Raw genomic sequence first — 16,742 nt, 5'->3', positions numbered from 1 at the left:
TTTATATAAAGACAATGTAGTGAATGATTTAATCAGTGACATATCTTTTACATATGATTATTTTCTTTATATAAAGTCCATGTAGTTAATGATTAAATCAGTTTTGAAGCTTTTATATATAATTATTTGATTTATATAAAGACAATGTAGTGAATGATTAAATCAATTATGGATCTTGTATATATAATTATTTGATTTATATAAAGTCCATGTAGTTAATGATTAAATCAATTATGGATCTTGTATATACAATTATTTGATTTATATAAAGTTCATGTAGTTAATGATTAAATCAGTTATGTATCTTTTATATATGATTAATGATTTATATAAAGTCCATGAATGGTTCCGTGTGGCTGCTCAGAAAAGGAGGCGTGTCTCGAGCGCTCCGCGTCTACTGGCAGAAGCTGCAGTCACGTGAGCTCTGACGTCGGCAGTGACATGGCAGCCTCTTGTTTTGTAATTTAACACAGGGTCCGAGCTGGTGGAGAAGCCCTGCGTGTTTTCTCCTCTTTACCCCCGAGAGTTGCAGCTGTGACCAGGCGGAACCAGCGGGTGTGTATCCATCGTTTCACGGGCTACACGGGTCTTGCAGGGGGTTTCAGCGGCTTGTGGAGCTGGCGTCTCCCGGCGATGCGGAGCGAGCTCGGGGGGATGTTGTCGGTTTCCAGTCGAGGGGGAAGCGGCTGCTCGTCTCACGCCTGCGCCCGCAGCGTGTTGTCCGGTCACTAAACTGAGCGAGGGGCGTCCCATGGAGCTCAGAGACGGTTCAAACCAGCGAGTAACTTCACACACATCCCAGCGCCGAGCCACCACACCCACCACCCAATGAATCAGTTCTTCACGCTCGGCCTGTTGACAACAATGATGTGTGAATAAAGAAAATGTCCGTCCACTTGAACAACCACCTTGACTTTATCTAACATACAGTAGAAGCAGCTGGTTAATGGTACTGCAGCTACTAAGCTAGCTGGTTGGTTCGATTGTGAACATCTTACGTTCATCTGAAGCCAACTTGTAAACAACATTCTCATGTGGAGCGTTTAGCCAATGGGAGAGCTCATCGATGTGGATCTCTGCAATGTGATTGGTCGGAGTTACACCGCTGTACACAGGCTGTAGACTGTCAGTGTATTCATTGTTCTGTGTCCCTTTCTGCGTTGTTTACGGAGGTTATTGCTGTGGAAATACGTCATATCTCTTCCCACTGGAGCCAATTACACTCTTCTTTTAATATTTAACCCTGGCTCCTGCGTCGGTTGCTTTATCAGCATGTTACAACAGGTTAAAGATCCAAGTGTGGACTGTGAGCTCCACGTTAATAGTCACTGTCAGTCACTGTCCAGCTGCAGGCACCTGAAGTCAACATGGCTTCCCAGAAGTCAGGTAATCTGTGGATTATTAATGTGGGAATGTCTCGGGGCTTTTTGCGTTAATGGATGATTTGTCTGTAATTGCGTTTGCGGCCTTCGGAAAGAAAAAATATTATTTTCATATCATAAAATACCTAGCGGCAACGCTGACTGCAGCCAATGAGATACTCCACATCGTACGTTTTATTTTATATTAAGGGCACTTTACCTCCTTTCAGATAAAGTTTTGTATCAGGTGACATCAGCCTATTGGAAGTGTACTGTCATTTTGAATCATGTCACTCGTCATTGTCCGTACAGATACAGCGATGTCTCCGAAGATCACTGGAGAGCTGCTCAGGCAGCTTCGCCACGCAATGAGGAATTGCAAATACTTCTCTGAGCCTATACAGGCCTACATCGTTCCCTCTGGAGATGCCCACCAGGTTAGTGAGACCACACACAACATAAGATACATTTTTAAAGGTTCAGTGTGTAGAATTTAGTGACATCTACTGGTGAAGTTGCATGTTGCAGCTGAATACCCCTCACCTCACCCTCCCCTTCCAAACATGAAAGAGAACCTGTGGCAGCCTTCAGTTGTCATAAAAAATCAAAAGGTGTTTAGTTTGTCTATTTAAATACAAAGGGACCATTCTAGAGTAAAGAAAACAACAGTTAGTACAATTTAGAGGAAACACACTAGTGAAAACATCACTAGGATTATTTTATATAAAATTTCTGCCAATCGATCCCTTTCAACTAAATCTTACACACTGAACCTTAAAATCTAAACAACGACATCCACGTATCAAATCTGTTACTCCTCCTGTCGGTCTTAGTTCATGCATGTGTGTCAAGTCACTTCTGATCGTCTCGTCTGACCTTCGCAATTAATTGTAGCCCTTTGCCCACTGCTCCTCCCTTTTCCCTCTTCCATGCACAAGATGTTGTGTGAGAAGAGCAGAGAAGGTGGCATTTAAAATGGCTGACTGGTTGATGGCCACTCAACGCTGATTGTTAATGAAGCTGATCTCTACCTGTCTCTCTGTCCCTGTGTCTCTCAGAGTGAATACATCGCACCGTGTGACTGCAGACGTGAATTCATCTGTGGATTTAATGGCTCTGCAGGTAAATGTTGCAAGGTTGTGAGTGGAAATGAACTCATAAGTGTAATAAAATTTTGTATTAAACTTGGAGAGTTGTGCAAAAAGCCAAGATCTAATTTCTAGCGTAGACAATGTGATAAGCAAGTGTGCAAATTCTGTCATGTTCACCCATTCAGGGCAAGCCACCCACATCTCGTCTCATGTTCAGTTTAGTTGTAGCAGTACATGACTTAAGTTGTTATGATGTTGGCGAAGATAACCTACTTTTGTAATAAATCACTGTGGGAAAACTTCCGCTTCACCATGACACAGGTAAAGTTTTAAAAGGAGAGAGGGAGAGCTTACTCACTCTCAGGCTGTTGTTGTTCACTGCTGTAATTTTAGAAGTACGTGCTTCTTGGCGCCGATCAGACAACTTTTGACCCCGTCTCCTAATGTACAAAATGTTCTGATACAAACATTGGATACCACGGCTGTAAAGTATATTAGTTTTACCCAAATAAAACTGCAATTTTCTTTTCTTCTTCTTCTTCGCACCTCCAAAACAACAGAAGTGATTTCCGGTAGTGTAGCATTAGCCAGAGCTAGCTAAAATGTCACCAATTTGGCAATATTTCATGGTGAAGTAAAACCGTGACATGTACTGTTTGCGAGTCTTCAGTTTAGAGGGGTGTCACTACATACAATAATCAAAGGCTGTTATAATACATAATATAAGTTTTTTTTTAATGCATGGGTATTGGATCATACTTTGTATTAGCTGATAGACAAAGTCCAGATATCTGAATCGGTATCAGGAAGGAAAAACTGGAACATCTCTAGCACAAATACAACTCACACATCGGACATGTAAGAGACAGTAATAGACCAGTGTTATCCACCATCTCAAGATCGATGCAAACTTCTCTCATTCTTTCACATTCATCCATTGTGCAAATAAGATCCAACACATTTTTTGTAATTGGAAATTCTGTGCTGTGATGTGCAGGTACGGCCATCGTCACAGAGCAGTATGCTGCGATGTGGACTGACGGGCGATATTTCCTCCAGGCCAGCCAGCAGATGGACAACAACTGGACCATCATGAAGATGGGTAAAGTCCCACTTTGTGTCGATATTGCACATGATGAAAATGCTAACTGCCTCAGTCCTGTTGTCTCAACTATAAATACAAACTGATTGTTGTTGTTCTCATTTTAGAAGTTGTGGCTGTTTTTGAGTAACTTGCACAGGTTCCCGCTACAAATGTTATATTGAAGTTGGTCTTCGAACATAACACACATCCTTAGCACTCTTTGCATCAAACTGGTTTCAGAGTAGTGATGATAAGAGTTCTGGGTGAAACAAATGTTTTATTGTATTAGCTGCCGTGGCATGAATCAGGCCTGTAGTACATCTTTTTGTCTTTGGTGTGTGATTCAGTTAACAAGTTTATTTTTTTAATGGCATATAGGACTGAAAGAGACCCCCTCTCAGGAGGACTGGCTGATCAGCGTCCTGCCGGAGAATTCCAAAGTGGGAGTAGATCCTTGGATCATCGCCGCTGGTAGGTTGTGGTCACATGTCTCCCCGAAGACAGTGAATCAGCAGAATTAGGAAGACACGCCACACAGAACAATTGGAGCAGTGTGAGCAGTGTGTTCTTCCTGGTATACTGCAGGAACTGTGTGTTCGGTGCATTTTAAAATGTTCGGTATGAAAGTATCTATTTTCAAAAGTATCTATTGCATACAACCCAGTTCCTGTTCATTTCGACCTCGTCTGACTTTATTGCAAACCATAGAAAATTCACGAGCCTCCCAATGGGTGCTCTCATGCTGTGATTCACATCGTTTCTATTGTTGTCCACAAAATGTTTGTGTTTTAAACCATAGTTTATGCATCTGAACTCATTCCTCTGATGTTATGTTTTAGACCAGTGGAAGAATATGTCCAAGGCGCTGACCAGTGCAGGCCACTCTCTGGTGGCGGTGCAGGACAACCTGATCGATGCAGTTTGGAGCGACCGTCCAAAAAGACCCAGCACTCAGCTCCGCACCCTGGGATTAGACTACACTGGTCTGTGCCCCTCTGCATTATCACCACTATTACGAACACGTTTTTGTTATTGTAGCTAATTAGGGTTTGTTTCAGAGATAGAGATATTTAAAAACATGAAATATTTATGGAGATCCCGCTAGAACATTGGCACCATTTTTTTTATTCTTGTGAAATTTGCAGATTTACTGCCTTTAACTGTTTAATCCTTCTGGTCTTATCTTCTTTTTGTAGGTTTGTCCTGGCAAGACAAGGTCACCACTTTGCGAGCCAAGATGGCAGAAAGGAAAATCAGCTGGTTTGTTGCCACGGCATTGGACGAGATTGCTTGTACGGTTCATTTTTCAGTATTTCACATTAGTTTAATTACTGCTGGCAATTATTAAGACAGTAATGAGGTGTTTTAGCCACTTAACTCACACCAACACTGTGTAGAATTTGTAGTAGCGCAATGTGAGGAATATTTTAGTGTAATATATTTACCAGGAACTTTAGTATTGTACCTACAATGGATATAAAAAGTCTCCACAACTTTACAAAAATGGTAGGATTTAACCTATTATGTCAAGTGACAAACAAAAACAAATAAAAGTGCCATTTTAACCATTTATATCCACTACTACAGTAATTGAGTAAATTTACTTTGTTACTGTCCATCTGGAAATATAATATATATAATATGCACAAGTAGGTTTTCAGCAATTCAGCCTTTTATATCTTTAGAAGACAGACAAGTTTTTTTATTGAACATTATATTTTAGTGATACCTCTTAAACCCACAGGTTCCAAATATCCAAATACTCCACTGGACTAAAAACTCAGGGACAAACCTTGTATCCAAACTGAACACAGACTTAAAATCCTTTGTGAGCACTCATGTGCAGAATTTATTGTGTTAGGTTTTAGCAGTTTTTGGTTATTGGTGTAAACTAGTTGCAGCTGTACCCTCGGTCACTTCTGTTACATAAGTCCGTTTTGATACACGATCACGATCCAAGGACCATGGGATGCACGGGTGTCCCTCTACAGGTCGGTTTGAGCACCTCGTTCACTCTGTCTAATGAGCTCTTGTTTCTGATTGTTTGGTCTGAGAGCTTGTGTTAATTAGAGTGATGCTGATTTTGATTGTCACCAAGTAGCGTTTAGAGCCGAGAGTTTCAATGGGCGTTAAAATGAAGGGGATTTGCTGAGGCATCTACTGAGGAGGAGTGACAGTCTAATAATAACGTTGATATTTAACACCAAACGATGTGAATGCAGGTTTGAGATGAGTCATAAAAATGGATTTTAAGGCAAAGTAGGAAAGTCAAGTGGCTAATTAATATTGTCATTGCTGTTAGGGGAATGAACACTTTTCTTAATTATTATTAATTCAGTTATTTCTGCACGAGTATTTTTCTTCTAGTTAAAATATTATATTCTAATGTTTCTTTTTCTCAGGGCTTTTTAACCTCCGTGGTGCCGACATCGAGTACAACCCAGTTTTCTTTGCATATTCCATCGTGGGAATGAACACGCTGAGGTAATAGAACAAAACACAACACGACGGATCAGTGTTCTATTAATTGCATTCATGCTACCAACTGATGTGAAGGACTTCAGGAATACATTGCAATGATAAATAAAATAGTAAAATACTATATTTTTCTTTTACCAAAGTAACAGGGTCTGCTGTTTTTATATTTTACATATACTTTTTAAGCTTAATTAAAAACTCTTGCATTAATACAAATAATCTTAATTTTATTACCATAGAAGATATATTAGAATATTTGATCATTTAATAAATAAACATCTAGTGACACCTCCAAAGCTCTTGGTCACAGGCTCCTTAAAATGATGTTGAACAGTCAGATAGAGGCAGCAGACATTAATGATAAATGATAAAAGATCTATCAACAGCAGAAGAAAATAGAAGGGTTGAACACGATATAGTCCTTTAAATTAATTTTAATGTATTTTTTTCATGTGTTATTTCTGAACTTTTAAGGGCATAGTCACCTCTAAATTCGTAACTATACATAATATTTGTAATTGCACATAATGATGAGCACAAAACATTTACCTTTAGAGTCTTTACATGTATTTTTCTATGGGAAATTGTTTAGAAAATCCTCAATCTATTCACACACATAATTCCAGTAATTTATTAAAACCACTAAAACTGGTGCTACAAGTATTTCTTTTCTTTTTACCTCCTCACTGACCGACGTCGTCCTCTCTGCAGGCTTTTCTTGGACCTCAGCCGCCTCTCTGGTCCCGCTGTGAGAGACCACCTGCAGCTGGACACTCCCAGCAAGCCGGAGCTGAGCATCCAGATGTTCCCGTACGAGTCGGTCTACACCGAGATCCAGGCCATCTGCGCGGCACTCGGCCCCAAGGACAAAGTGTGGATCTGCGACAAGGCCAGTTGTGCTCTCACAAAGGTCATCCCCAAGGTGAGAGAGCAGACTCACGAAGCAGCAGCATTTAGAAGAGCGTTCACAGCAGAGAATATAATAGCTTGACCGTGACTTGATTGTGTTTTCGTGATTCTTAAATTAAGCTTCAAGAAATAAATGAAGAACTGCTGCATTTCAGATCTCATCAGTAGCCGCAAAGCTGCTAAATGATTTGTTTTGTGGTTGTTTTCCCGTTACTCTTTCAGATTTCTGTTAACAGCCTGTACTCCAGTTTTGTGTGTGGGAAGAAAGAGATGTATACTTTCACTTTCAAATAATATTAATGCCCATTTTCTCACTGTTCAAAGCAGGCACTTTTTAAATCATTTACAATATGCATCATTTGACCAGTTTTTCTTGTAACTTTCTCAGGAGCACAGGACTCCGATCCCCTACACTCCGCTCTGCCTCGCCAAGGCTGTGAAGAATGCCACTGAGGTTCAAGGCATGAAAATGGCCCACGTAAGAACCTATAAACCTAAGATCTTTAGTGCATATCTGTTAATCTTTAATTTGGTTTATGGTTAAAATCGTTTCACTCTCTGCATTTTTTTCCCCAACAGATCAAGGATGCAGTTGCTCTTTGTGAACTCTTTGCTTGGTTGGAAAAGGAGGTATTGTCCGTTTTAGATTCTAAAGTCTGTCTGAAAAGGAAAATCTGAGGAAACCTCTGTTTATAGATGTTTGTATTGATATAACAACAGTTTTTAAGAGGCAATATTTCCACATTGATAATTAATGAATGGTAATTTTGATTCACCATATTAAATATAACAGTATTTGTTGTTTTGTATTCTTATAGTCTAGGCATACTGTGTCAATGTGGAAACTCTGATTTCAGATGGAGGTTATAATCTACCTTTGCTCTTACTTGACCCATAGAGATATTATAACTGCGATTGCATGACTGACTGCTGCTATTGTTGTTTTACAGATCCCTAAAGGCACCGTGACAGAAATCTCTGCTGCTGATAAGGCTGAGGATTTACGCAGGTAGGTTTATTTTACACAGATGTTTTTCAAGCCATGATGTGTTATTTTATTTGGGTAATATAATAGATCCATTGTATCGACTCTGGCTGCATTCCATCTGATTGTGACTATTCTGGAGTGTTAGCTCCCTCTGCTGGGCATGGAATTGAAACAATTTTTACCAAAGTTTTGTTCACTTTCAATATTCTACTTTCTCAAGGGGCTGCCTTTAGAGTAAGAGTAATGTCAAAAACAACATTTTTATATATTCATTTTGTTGACATGTGTGTGTCTTTCTCAGTCGACAGAAAGATTTTGTCGGCCTCAGTTTCCCCACAATCTCCAGCGTTGGTCCAAATGGAGCAATCATACATTACAGGTCAGTGGGCAAAATATATATTTTTTTTTGTATCTATATTTGCCTTTATTGTTGTTCTTTTAAAAAATATCAAACTAATCTTTTATCCTTGACTTTTTACCTTTTCATTTAGACCACTGCCTGAAACCAACAGAACTCTCACCCTGAACGAAGTTTACCTGATTGATTCTGGAGCTCAATATGTGTAAATAATATATTTATAATATACAACAAATGCATTTAAACTGACCAGCCCTGTCTACTATTAGACATATTATCAGCTGCATTATGGTTAATACCAAGATCGCATAGTAGTATTTCTGTTTTTTGTGCATTATACCCATGCATTTATATCCACATTGTGTCTTTGGCAGTGATGGAACCACAGACGTCACACGCACAATACACCTTGGGACACCATCTGCTTTTGAGAAGGTACATTTATGTGATTGCAAATTAAATCTTATTTCACATTTGACCAAAATGTTCACGTTATGTAAAAAATCCTCAAAGAATCAGTGTCGTGTGAAATTGATCACAAGCATGAGTTTTTAACATTGTGCGGTCTCTCTCTCTTCCCCCCTGTAGGAATGCTTTACCTATGTTCTGAAGGGACACATAGCTGTCAGTGCTGCTATTTTCCCCAATGGAACTAAAGGTGTTAGCTTTTTGTTATTATATCAGAACGTGTTTATGTGTTACAGATGTACAGTATTTCTTGATTCTTTGTGGCTTGTGTTAAATATTTTAAGTATTGTTTTATTCTCAGTTTCAGACAAAAACAACAGTAAACAGGTTTTTGTTCAAGAGTAATACAAGCGTCCTTTTCACAAGTTTGTAACTATTCTTGCTGTCGGAGGACAATTTCCTCCACAAACACTCTTTAGAGAGGAGAAGACAGTGGGCTGTTTTTAAACCTCGAGCTAATATAATTAAAGCTGCAGACGACCTTTTAATTCAAGCAGTCACATGAAGCAATCAGTTCAGAACATTGAAAACACGGGATCAAGATACAGATACAGTCACAGAGCTTCAGTAAAATCTCCAACGTGTCTTCTGACACATTAGATCTGATGGAGGTGAATCATAGCTCTTCCAATTGATCAGGAGAAATAAAAGAGGTCTTATACATTCATGCATTTATTGTCACTGTTCCAGCATGAACTGGACTGAAGGCAGGAAGCAGAGTGCAAGAACAGAACAGCGCAACCACATAGACAGATTACCTCTATTTCATATTTAGTCAAAATGATGGTTCAATAATTTTGTGCCATATAAATGTGGAAGATTTGAATGGATTCCTTTTTTAAAATATATATTAGTATATTGTTTATCTGCATTATAGTGTATTACCGTGTGATCTCGAGTACTAAACCTTCTTAGGCCACCTGCTGGATTCGTTTGCCCGTGCGGCGCTGTGGGATTCGGGGTTGGACTACCTCCACGGGACAGGCCACGGCGTTGGCTGCTTCCTCAACGTCCACGAGGGGCCCTGCGGCATCAGCTACAAGACCTTCGCCGATGAACCTCTGGAAGCCGGCATGATCGTCAGCGATGGTATGACCATTACCTAATATTTATATATTTCCACAATATATATACAGAGTGTGGCCAAACATTTAGCCTAATATTTCAACTGACTGATTTGTTTGTTCTTCATTTCATTGACGCCAATGTCACATCACGTCTGACTGATGAGCCGCCACAGGCTTATGTAGCGTCACGTGTGACATGAGAGCGGGCTGTAATTTCATAATGCCCCACAAAAGTCTGAGTAGTGTCAGTGGCTGGAGTGAGAGAGTGAAGAACAGGACTCGTGTTCATTTTCTTACTATGTGTGTGTTTTCCTATAAAATAAGAGACATTAAGGCAGCTTCTGTGGAAATCCAAAAAATGCTGTCCCTCTAATATTTCAGCTCTCTTTAATGTTTGAAACACTGTAGTCCTAGTGGAAGCAATAAACACCTCAACACAAAAACATTTAATTTCTCCAAAACTTACATCTTCATCACATTTCTTGTCTTTCTCTCTTTCTAGAGCCTGGGTACTATGAAGATGGAGCTTTTGGCATTCGTCTCGAGAACGTGGTCCTAGTTGTTCCGGCAAAGCCCAAAGTAAGTGATTAAACTGAGACCCAAATCAGAGGGGACTTCAAAAATATAGAGAAGACAAAGAGTGCTGATCAGACTCTGATACTTAAGCATTTGATTATTCCTCAGTAGTCAAAAATAATTACTTTGAATTATATATTTCTCTCGTGATCCACATGTGCTAATAACCACTATTTTAAAGCCATGAGGCTTCATGAAGATCTTCTTTCCTGTGTTTGATCTGTTGTATATAAGTCACAATGTGCTGATAATGAAAATCTAATAAAAAAACGTTTGTTCTCGTTTGTGTGCAGTACAACTACAGAAACAGAGGGAGTCTGACATTTGAGCCCCTCACTCTGGTCCCTATCCAAGTCAAGATGATGAACACAGATCTGCTCACTCAGAAGGAGGTAAAGAATATCCAGCAAAAATACATTTTATTGGTAAAACACTTCAAATACAACAACACATTAAATGTAGCCTACTTAACATTGTGTAGGAGCAATACGAGCAGTTTAGCGTAATATTACCTACATTAAAACCATTTATGGATTATGGATTTAAATGTTTGATAAAATATCCAGCTATTCCTAGTACGTGGTGCACTACTCAAACACAGTCTCTTCATGGTCTGATGTTCACTTCCCTGTGCTGCAGCGCGACTGGGTGAACGAGTACCACAGGAGGTGCCGGGAGGTGGTTGGAGCAGAGCTGGAGAGGCAGGGCAGGAGGGCGGCACTGGAGTGGCTGGTCAGAGAGACCCAGCCAATCGTCTGAGGACTGATCCGGTCACGCTGCGAAGGAGTGCGATGGATTGTTCTGCAGTGATAATTGTTTGTATTTCTCATCTTTCTCATCTTTCTCTCGGCTTCTTTTTGTAAAGCACATTGTATCCACAGTTTTATTAAAGATCAGTGACACTAAAGAATCAACAGAATGTCTTTACTTCTCTGGCAGAAAACTGTTTTGAAAGAAGTATGAAGAAGTCCAGTGAGGTTACAAGAGGCTTTTTAGACAAAACAAAAAATAGAAATAAAAATTTCAATTATAAAGAGCATAGATATATATACACACAGTATTCTAACATGCATTCAAACCCTGATATGTCATATATAAAATGATAGGGCCTCTTCGTAATCAATAGCATTAAACCTTTACTTGATTTTAGCATCTATTTAATTAAGTTATGCATCCACTTCTATTATCACAAAATGTTGTACTACTTTCTATTGGCTGAGCCGGTAAACCATTCACTTTCTACAAACTACTGAGGAGTAACTGTATCTGTGATGATCCATGTCACGGTATCTTCAGGTTTTGTATATTTGTACAGAGACAACACAAGCATGTTAAGTTGTCTATGTACACATAGTGAAGATGCTCATTTCTGTTTGTTTGTCAGCACGATTACAGAAAAACTACTGAACCGATTTCATTGAAACTTGGTGGAAGGATGTGGAAAATCCATTGAATTTAGGACAAAGTAGTTTATTCAGGATTTGATTTCATGTTCTTTAACATTGCAAGATCATTTTTTCCATATGGAACTCCCTTATGAAACCACATTTAAATTCAATAGATCCAGATTTTTATTTAGATCTGCACTAAAATGCACAAACTCATAGATATCAGTCCCATAAACAGGCTTGATTTCAAGATCCGTGAATTAGTTTTTGAGAAATCAATGAAAATGTCGAAAACATTAATTTCTTGCAATGTTGAAGAAAGTGGAAAGCAAATTCCAGGACCTCCTTCTGATCTGGATCCACAATAAAATATAATGGGTTCTTCCATGGGTCATGCCCCACCCCTCCACAAAATCTCATGGAAATCGGTTGAGTAGTTTTTGCGTAATTCTGCTAAATAAACAAACAAACGAACACAGGCATTAATAGTGTACTCCGACGATTCACTTCTGAACTTTCATAAAGTTAGGGTATGTTATGGTATGAGAGCTAATCCTCAAGACATAGATGTGACATCATACAACCACTTTCACATACTTATTAATTCTCCCCATGACATATAAACTTAACATGTAAAATCTGTGGAGTGCCCCTTTAATGGCCCTACAAATGGTGACTTAACTTCTGATGGCCACAGCTGCAGGGCTGAAATCTCAGCCTGAAGGCAAGCGCTTCGAACCAGCCTCCCCCCTCCTAACCCCGCCCCCCTCTAAAGTTGCATGTAAAACATCGGAGGGTCCAGGATGACGCCACTGTCCGGATCGCTGGCGTACTCTTGGATCAACAGCGGCAGCGACATTGCACATTTCTCCCGAAATCTCTGTGGGACTTTATTTTCCTCCTCTTCCTCCTCCTTCAGGCCCACAGGCAGCGGGTTACTGTAGATGTAATAGATCCTGGAGTTGTCCTTCGCTGCCTCCGGCTTCCTGAAGAAGGCCAGAGGGTTGAGAAAGCTGGTCGACCTCTTCACTGCTTTAACCGCCACGGGGTCGGCCGGCACCCCTCGGGTCACTGCGCTCTCATACACGTGGGCTCGCTTTGACTGCCTGATGAAGGATATGGCACTAATTGGTATGAGGAATTGAATAGAATTTCACATCAGTTTGTACTCTACAACTGCTTTCAGACATGCACTGATAATCTCTCGACATTATCCGGAGCTGTATGTGGGAACGCTAATATCCGAGTGAGAGCCTCCGGAGGCTAAGATCTCCAGATAATGTCCGAATGAGCCGATGTGAGGACAGAGCAGGAGATTCTCTCCAGGATTCACCGCGAGTGGGCATGTTGATGATGTCTCTAACATGCGATTAAAAAATGAAAGAAACCAAAAGAAAACAAACATCTCAGGCTGAAAAAGCGGAGCCGCGCACCTAGAACACACCGACTAATATCTCAAGAGAGCTTTTGGTGATAAAGCTCAACTCCGGTGTGGATATGCTGTAAACAAAAATATGTGACCTGCACACTGGAATTAATATGTTACATCCTGCCTCTGCCTGCAGCACCTCAACTCACCTGAATGCTCTGGAGATTTGTCTGTTGTTGTGACTCTCCTGCTGCTTTTTTCATGTGTGAAAGACAAACTGACAATCCCATTGTCCGGACATTATCCAGAGATCATGTCTGAAAACGGCTCATCTTAATTCATAGTAGAGTTATTAAAGGGGACATAGCATGCCCATTTTACCACAAGTTGATATGGTTCCTTGGGGTCTTAATGAAATGTCTGTAACATACTTTGGTCAAAATACCACAAGGATCATTTCAAACAGCACCCTTTTTACCCTGTATAAAACAGCCCTCCACAGAGTGACCTGTTTTGAGTGCCTGTTCCTTTAAATGCTAATGAGCCAGCTCCCCCCCCATGATTTTAAACGATATAAATTACATATTTTATATGATATAAATTATCATATATGCATCCCATACTTTGTATTCCCTTCTGTTGTCCTGGAGTTTTAATTTTCCCAATCACATAATTAAATGTCCCTCTGCCCATCCACTACAAGCACACAAGCAGACAGACAGAGAGAGAAAGAGAGGGGTGGGGGCTATGAAGACCATCATTTACCCCGAACCCCGACATTCAACGGGTACAACAACAAGCGGAGAAAGCAGAATCGCGGTGACCTTATATATACAGTCTATGGGGCTGACCAGCGGAGAAATGCTCGTCCCGTGTGAACAGCCAGGCGGGCGGCTGAGAACGGCGCTGCGCTGCCTAAAGCGCCTGCCGCTGCGTGGGGAACGGCGCTGCTGCTGCCAAGACCATGTAGGGAGACTTCCAGTTCCTTGATACGACACAATACCCAGGAAGCGCAATCGAGTCGCTCAAGCATGACGTTTCTGACTTAGAGGAACTATAACAAAACGCGCGAGTGTTTTTTCCCCAGAGTTTTTGGGTTGGTAGACATGCCAGATACCCACATTAACCTGTAGAAGCACTAACAAAGTGGAATTTGCATGCTATGTCCCCTTTAAGTCATATTTATATTTATATATTTCTCTGATAACATATACATCAGTTTACAGGATATGATGGAGCTATCCCATAAAATATTAAACCGGGGGATGAACCAACATAGAAATTTCCATGGACTCTATTCAAAGTGAGAAAACAGCTCAGAAGTGACGGTGCAAATTCTTAACACAATCAAACCGTGGAGTGTGACGTTCACCTGGTGCGGTTGTAGCAGGCAGTGATGCAGTACAGGCCGGTGATGGTGAGGATACACAAGGCCAGACCGATGATGACAATATTAAACACTTTGAATTCTAAAGGTAGAAGAGAAACAACACAAATGTTTCACTTAGAGGAACTCAAACATAGTAAGTTCAGATAAACTGTATAATGACACTCAAACAATGTTGAAAACTAGTGAGCAAAGACCTGCTCTTGAGTAGAAAACAGAAAGACACACTGGTAATCTCTTGTGTCTACACAGTCTGTCAAAGTGAAATGAGAGAAACTTGACTAACACACCAAACACGGCGGTGTCCATCCCCTCGTCGTGCAGACCCAAAGCGGTGGTCCCGTTCAGGAGGCTGGCCGCCGTCATGGCTCGGTCCTGTTGGGCTCCGCTCAAGTCGCTGCCATTGGCATCCCCCAAAAAAACATGTACTGAAGGCCCGAGAGCTTCCAGCCTCTTCTCACTGCTCTCAATAGAAACTCGGGCCCATGTGACTCGAGCAGCTTGACTCAGTTGCTGCGGAGACACCCCCTCTTTTGTCACCCCCTGTTCTACTCCCCAAGAGTGGCACAGCACCCCCTCCTCTCCCCGTCTCCCTCCTCGCCAGTCCCCTTGTTTACTGCTCATTATTCTGTGCAGCTTTTTGGGGGGGTGGGGGTGGTGGTTGGGCCTTTCATACCGCTGGTAATAAGCGCTGAGTGGTGACCCAAAACCACAGAGTTTGCAGGCTTTCAGCTGAGACCACCAAGGAAACAAAGAGGAATTCATAGGTAGTTTTTAGGTGAACCTGTCAAACAGAAATACCCAAAAATATATATGAAAGGTTTGTTACCTTCAGTGATCACATGACATTTTATCTGCGCCATTTGCCCCTTTACACAACACTTGAATAAATAAGTTTATCCATGTCAAAGAGCTGCAAAATAACAATGTAAAGCTAAGACCTGATCGTAACCAGTGCCCTAACATTTGTGGCTCATGACCTTTAAAGCAAAGCATATCCTCTGGAAACCTACCGCTGCAAATAAACCACTCAACCTTACTCCCCCATATGAAGATATAAAACTGCAATATCATAAAAAACACCCAAGACTAGAAAAATGTAGAACAAATAGATTAAAAGACAAACGGACTAAAAGATGTGTTGCAGCGTTTGTCCACCCTCAGACATGGGACGCCCTAATTTTTGATCATCACAAATAATAATCAATGAATCCCTTCTGGTCGTGTCTGCTCTGTTGTTAAACCTGTTGTTGTTTTGAGGGCTCTGGGTGTTTTCAGGACAGGGCTACACCGAACCAAATCCCACTAATCAGAAAACCAGGACCACCTCCACAAGATGATATTTTCAGAGCCTCCACAACCAAAGCCAGTAAAACAGCAACAAAGACATCATTCTGCTTCCCCCCCCCCGATGTCTCGCTTCACCCCACAGCACCATGGGAGATATTATGCAATTAGTTGAGAATCTAATTAAGACTTTTGTTTTTTTGTTGGACGAGACAAGCGGCTCTATAGAGTGAACTTAGAGGGAATTTAATTCTGAGCGACCTTTGTGTCCCACTAGAAGTGTTTGGGAGGAGTTAGTATATAGGATGATTCCCTATGTGGGCTAATAGGCTTCAGATAAGAGGAGGGGAGTCCAAAAGAGCACTTCTATAAAGATCTGCCAGTCATGATGAAGACATGTTATTTTTGTACAAAGAAGAATGTTTATTTACCTTTTCAAGAAGGTTATGTTTTTGCCCGTTACCGTTGATTTGTTTATTTGGAAGCAGGACCGCAAAAATGACAGAACAGATTTCCATGAAACTTGGTGAAATGTTGGACAGGGGCCAAGAAAGAACACGTTTTTCTTACATTGTGAGAGAGAATGTTTTGATTTTAATTTTTTGTTGCCATTTTCTCCAGTTTCCCAGGGACTAATTCATGGATCTTGATTGAAAAAAAAAAATCCAGTATCTATAGTTGGTCCAGGCCACAAGGCAAAGATAAGCTACTAAAGTGCAGTGTATTGCCACTATAGTGTTTACATGGAGTCTTTTTCTTCCATTTTTATCACCTGCTACAAACACTTCCAGACATTATTTTGAGTGGATCAAAGTCAGTCTTGAGTGGATCACTGTAATTATTTGGTGCATATGTGGTACAAAGGGCTTATCCAGCATAACAAGGAGGTAACAAATGTGTGTTCAGTACTGGTCAGTACTGGTCAGTACTG

General features: G+C 40.7%; 2 protein-coding genes across 3 annotated transcripts; one reads left to right on the top strand and one right to left on the bottom strand.

Moving 5' to 3' along the window:
* The first annotated feature begins 404 nt into the window (after window positions 1-404).
* xpnpep1 (X-prolyl aminopeptidase (aminopeptidase P) 1, soluble) lies at window positions 405-11,294 on the top strand. Its single transcript, XM_035179123.2, has 20 exons — window positions 405-555; window positions 1,674-1,798; window positions 2,420-2,483; window positions 3,450-3,554; window positions 3,915-4,007; window positions 4,376-4,519; window positions 4,733-4,828; window positions 5,939-6,020; window positions 6,726-6,936; window positions 7,312-7,401; window positions 7,503-7,553; window positions 7,874-7,932; window positions 8,213-8,290; window positions 8,403-8,474; window positions 8,644-8,704; window positions 8,858-8,927; window positions 9,653-9,826; window positions 10,307-10,383; window positions 10,674-10,772; window positions 11,020-11,294. The coding sequence occupies exons 2-20, from the start codon at window positions 1,682-1,684 to the stop codon at window positions 11,137-11,139; spliced, it is 1,863 nt and encodes a 620-aa protein (XP_035035014.1). The 5' UTR covers window positions 405-555; window positions 1,674-1,681; the 3' UTR covers window positions 11,140-11,294.
* si:dkey-246e1.3 lies at window positions 10,774-14,949 on the bottom strand. 2 transcript variants are annotated; one of them, XM_035179135.2, is made up of 3 exons: window positions 14,815-14,949; window positions 14,510-14,606; window positions 10,774-12,892 (listed from the first exon to the last, which is right to left on the bottom strand). In XM_035179135.2, the coding sequence occupies exons 1-3, from the start codon at window positions 14,888-14,890 to the stop codon at window positions 12,538-12,540; spliced, it is 528 nt and encodes a 175-aa protein (XP_035035026.1). In that variant the 5' UTR covers window positions 14,891-14,949; the 3' UTR covers window positions 10,774-12,537. The 2 variants fall into 2 exon arrangements, with proteins under 2 accessions (XP_035035026.1, XP_035035033.1); XM_035179142.2 differs by having other exon boundaries at window positions 10,774-12,874.
* Between the last annotated feature and the right edge of the window lie 1,793 nt (window positions 14,950-16,742).

This window comes from Hippoglossus stenolepis, chromosome 2, assembly GCF_022539355.2.
Source record: "Hippoglossus stenolepis isolate QCI-W04-F060 chromosome 2, HSTE1.2, whole genome shotgun sequence".
In the NCBI taxonomy this organism is placed as follows: Eukaryota; Metazoa; Chordata; class Actinopteri; order Pleuronectiformes; family Pleuronectidae; genus Hippoglossus; species Hippoglossus stenolepis.
The sequence above is the reverse complement of the archived record's forward strand: the minus strand, read 5'-3'. Positions and strand labels throughout refer to the sequence as shown.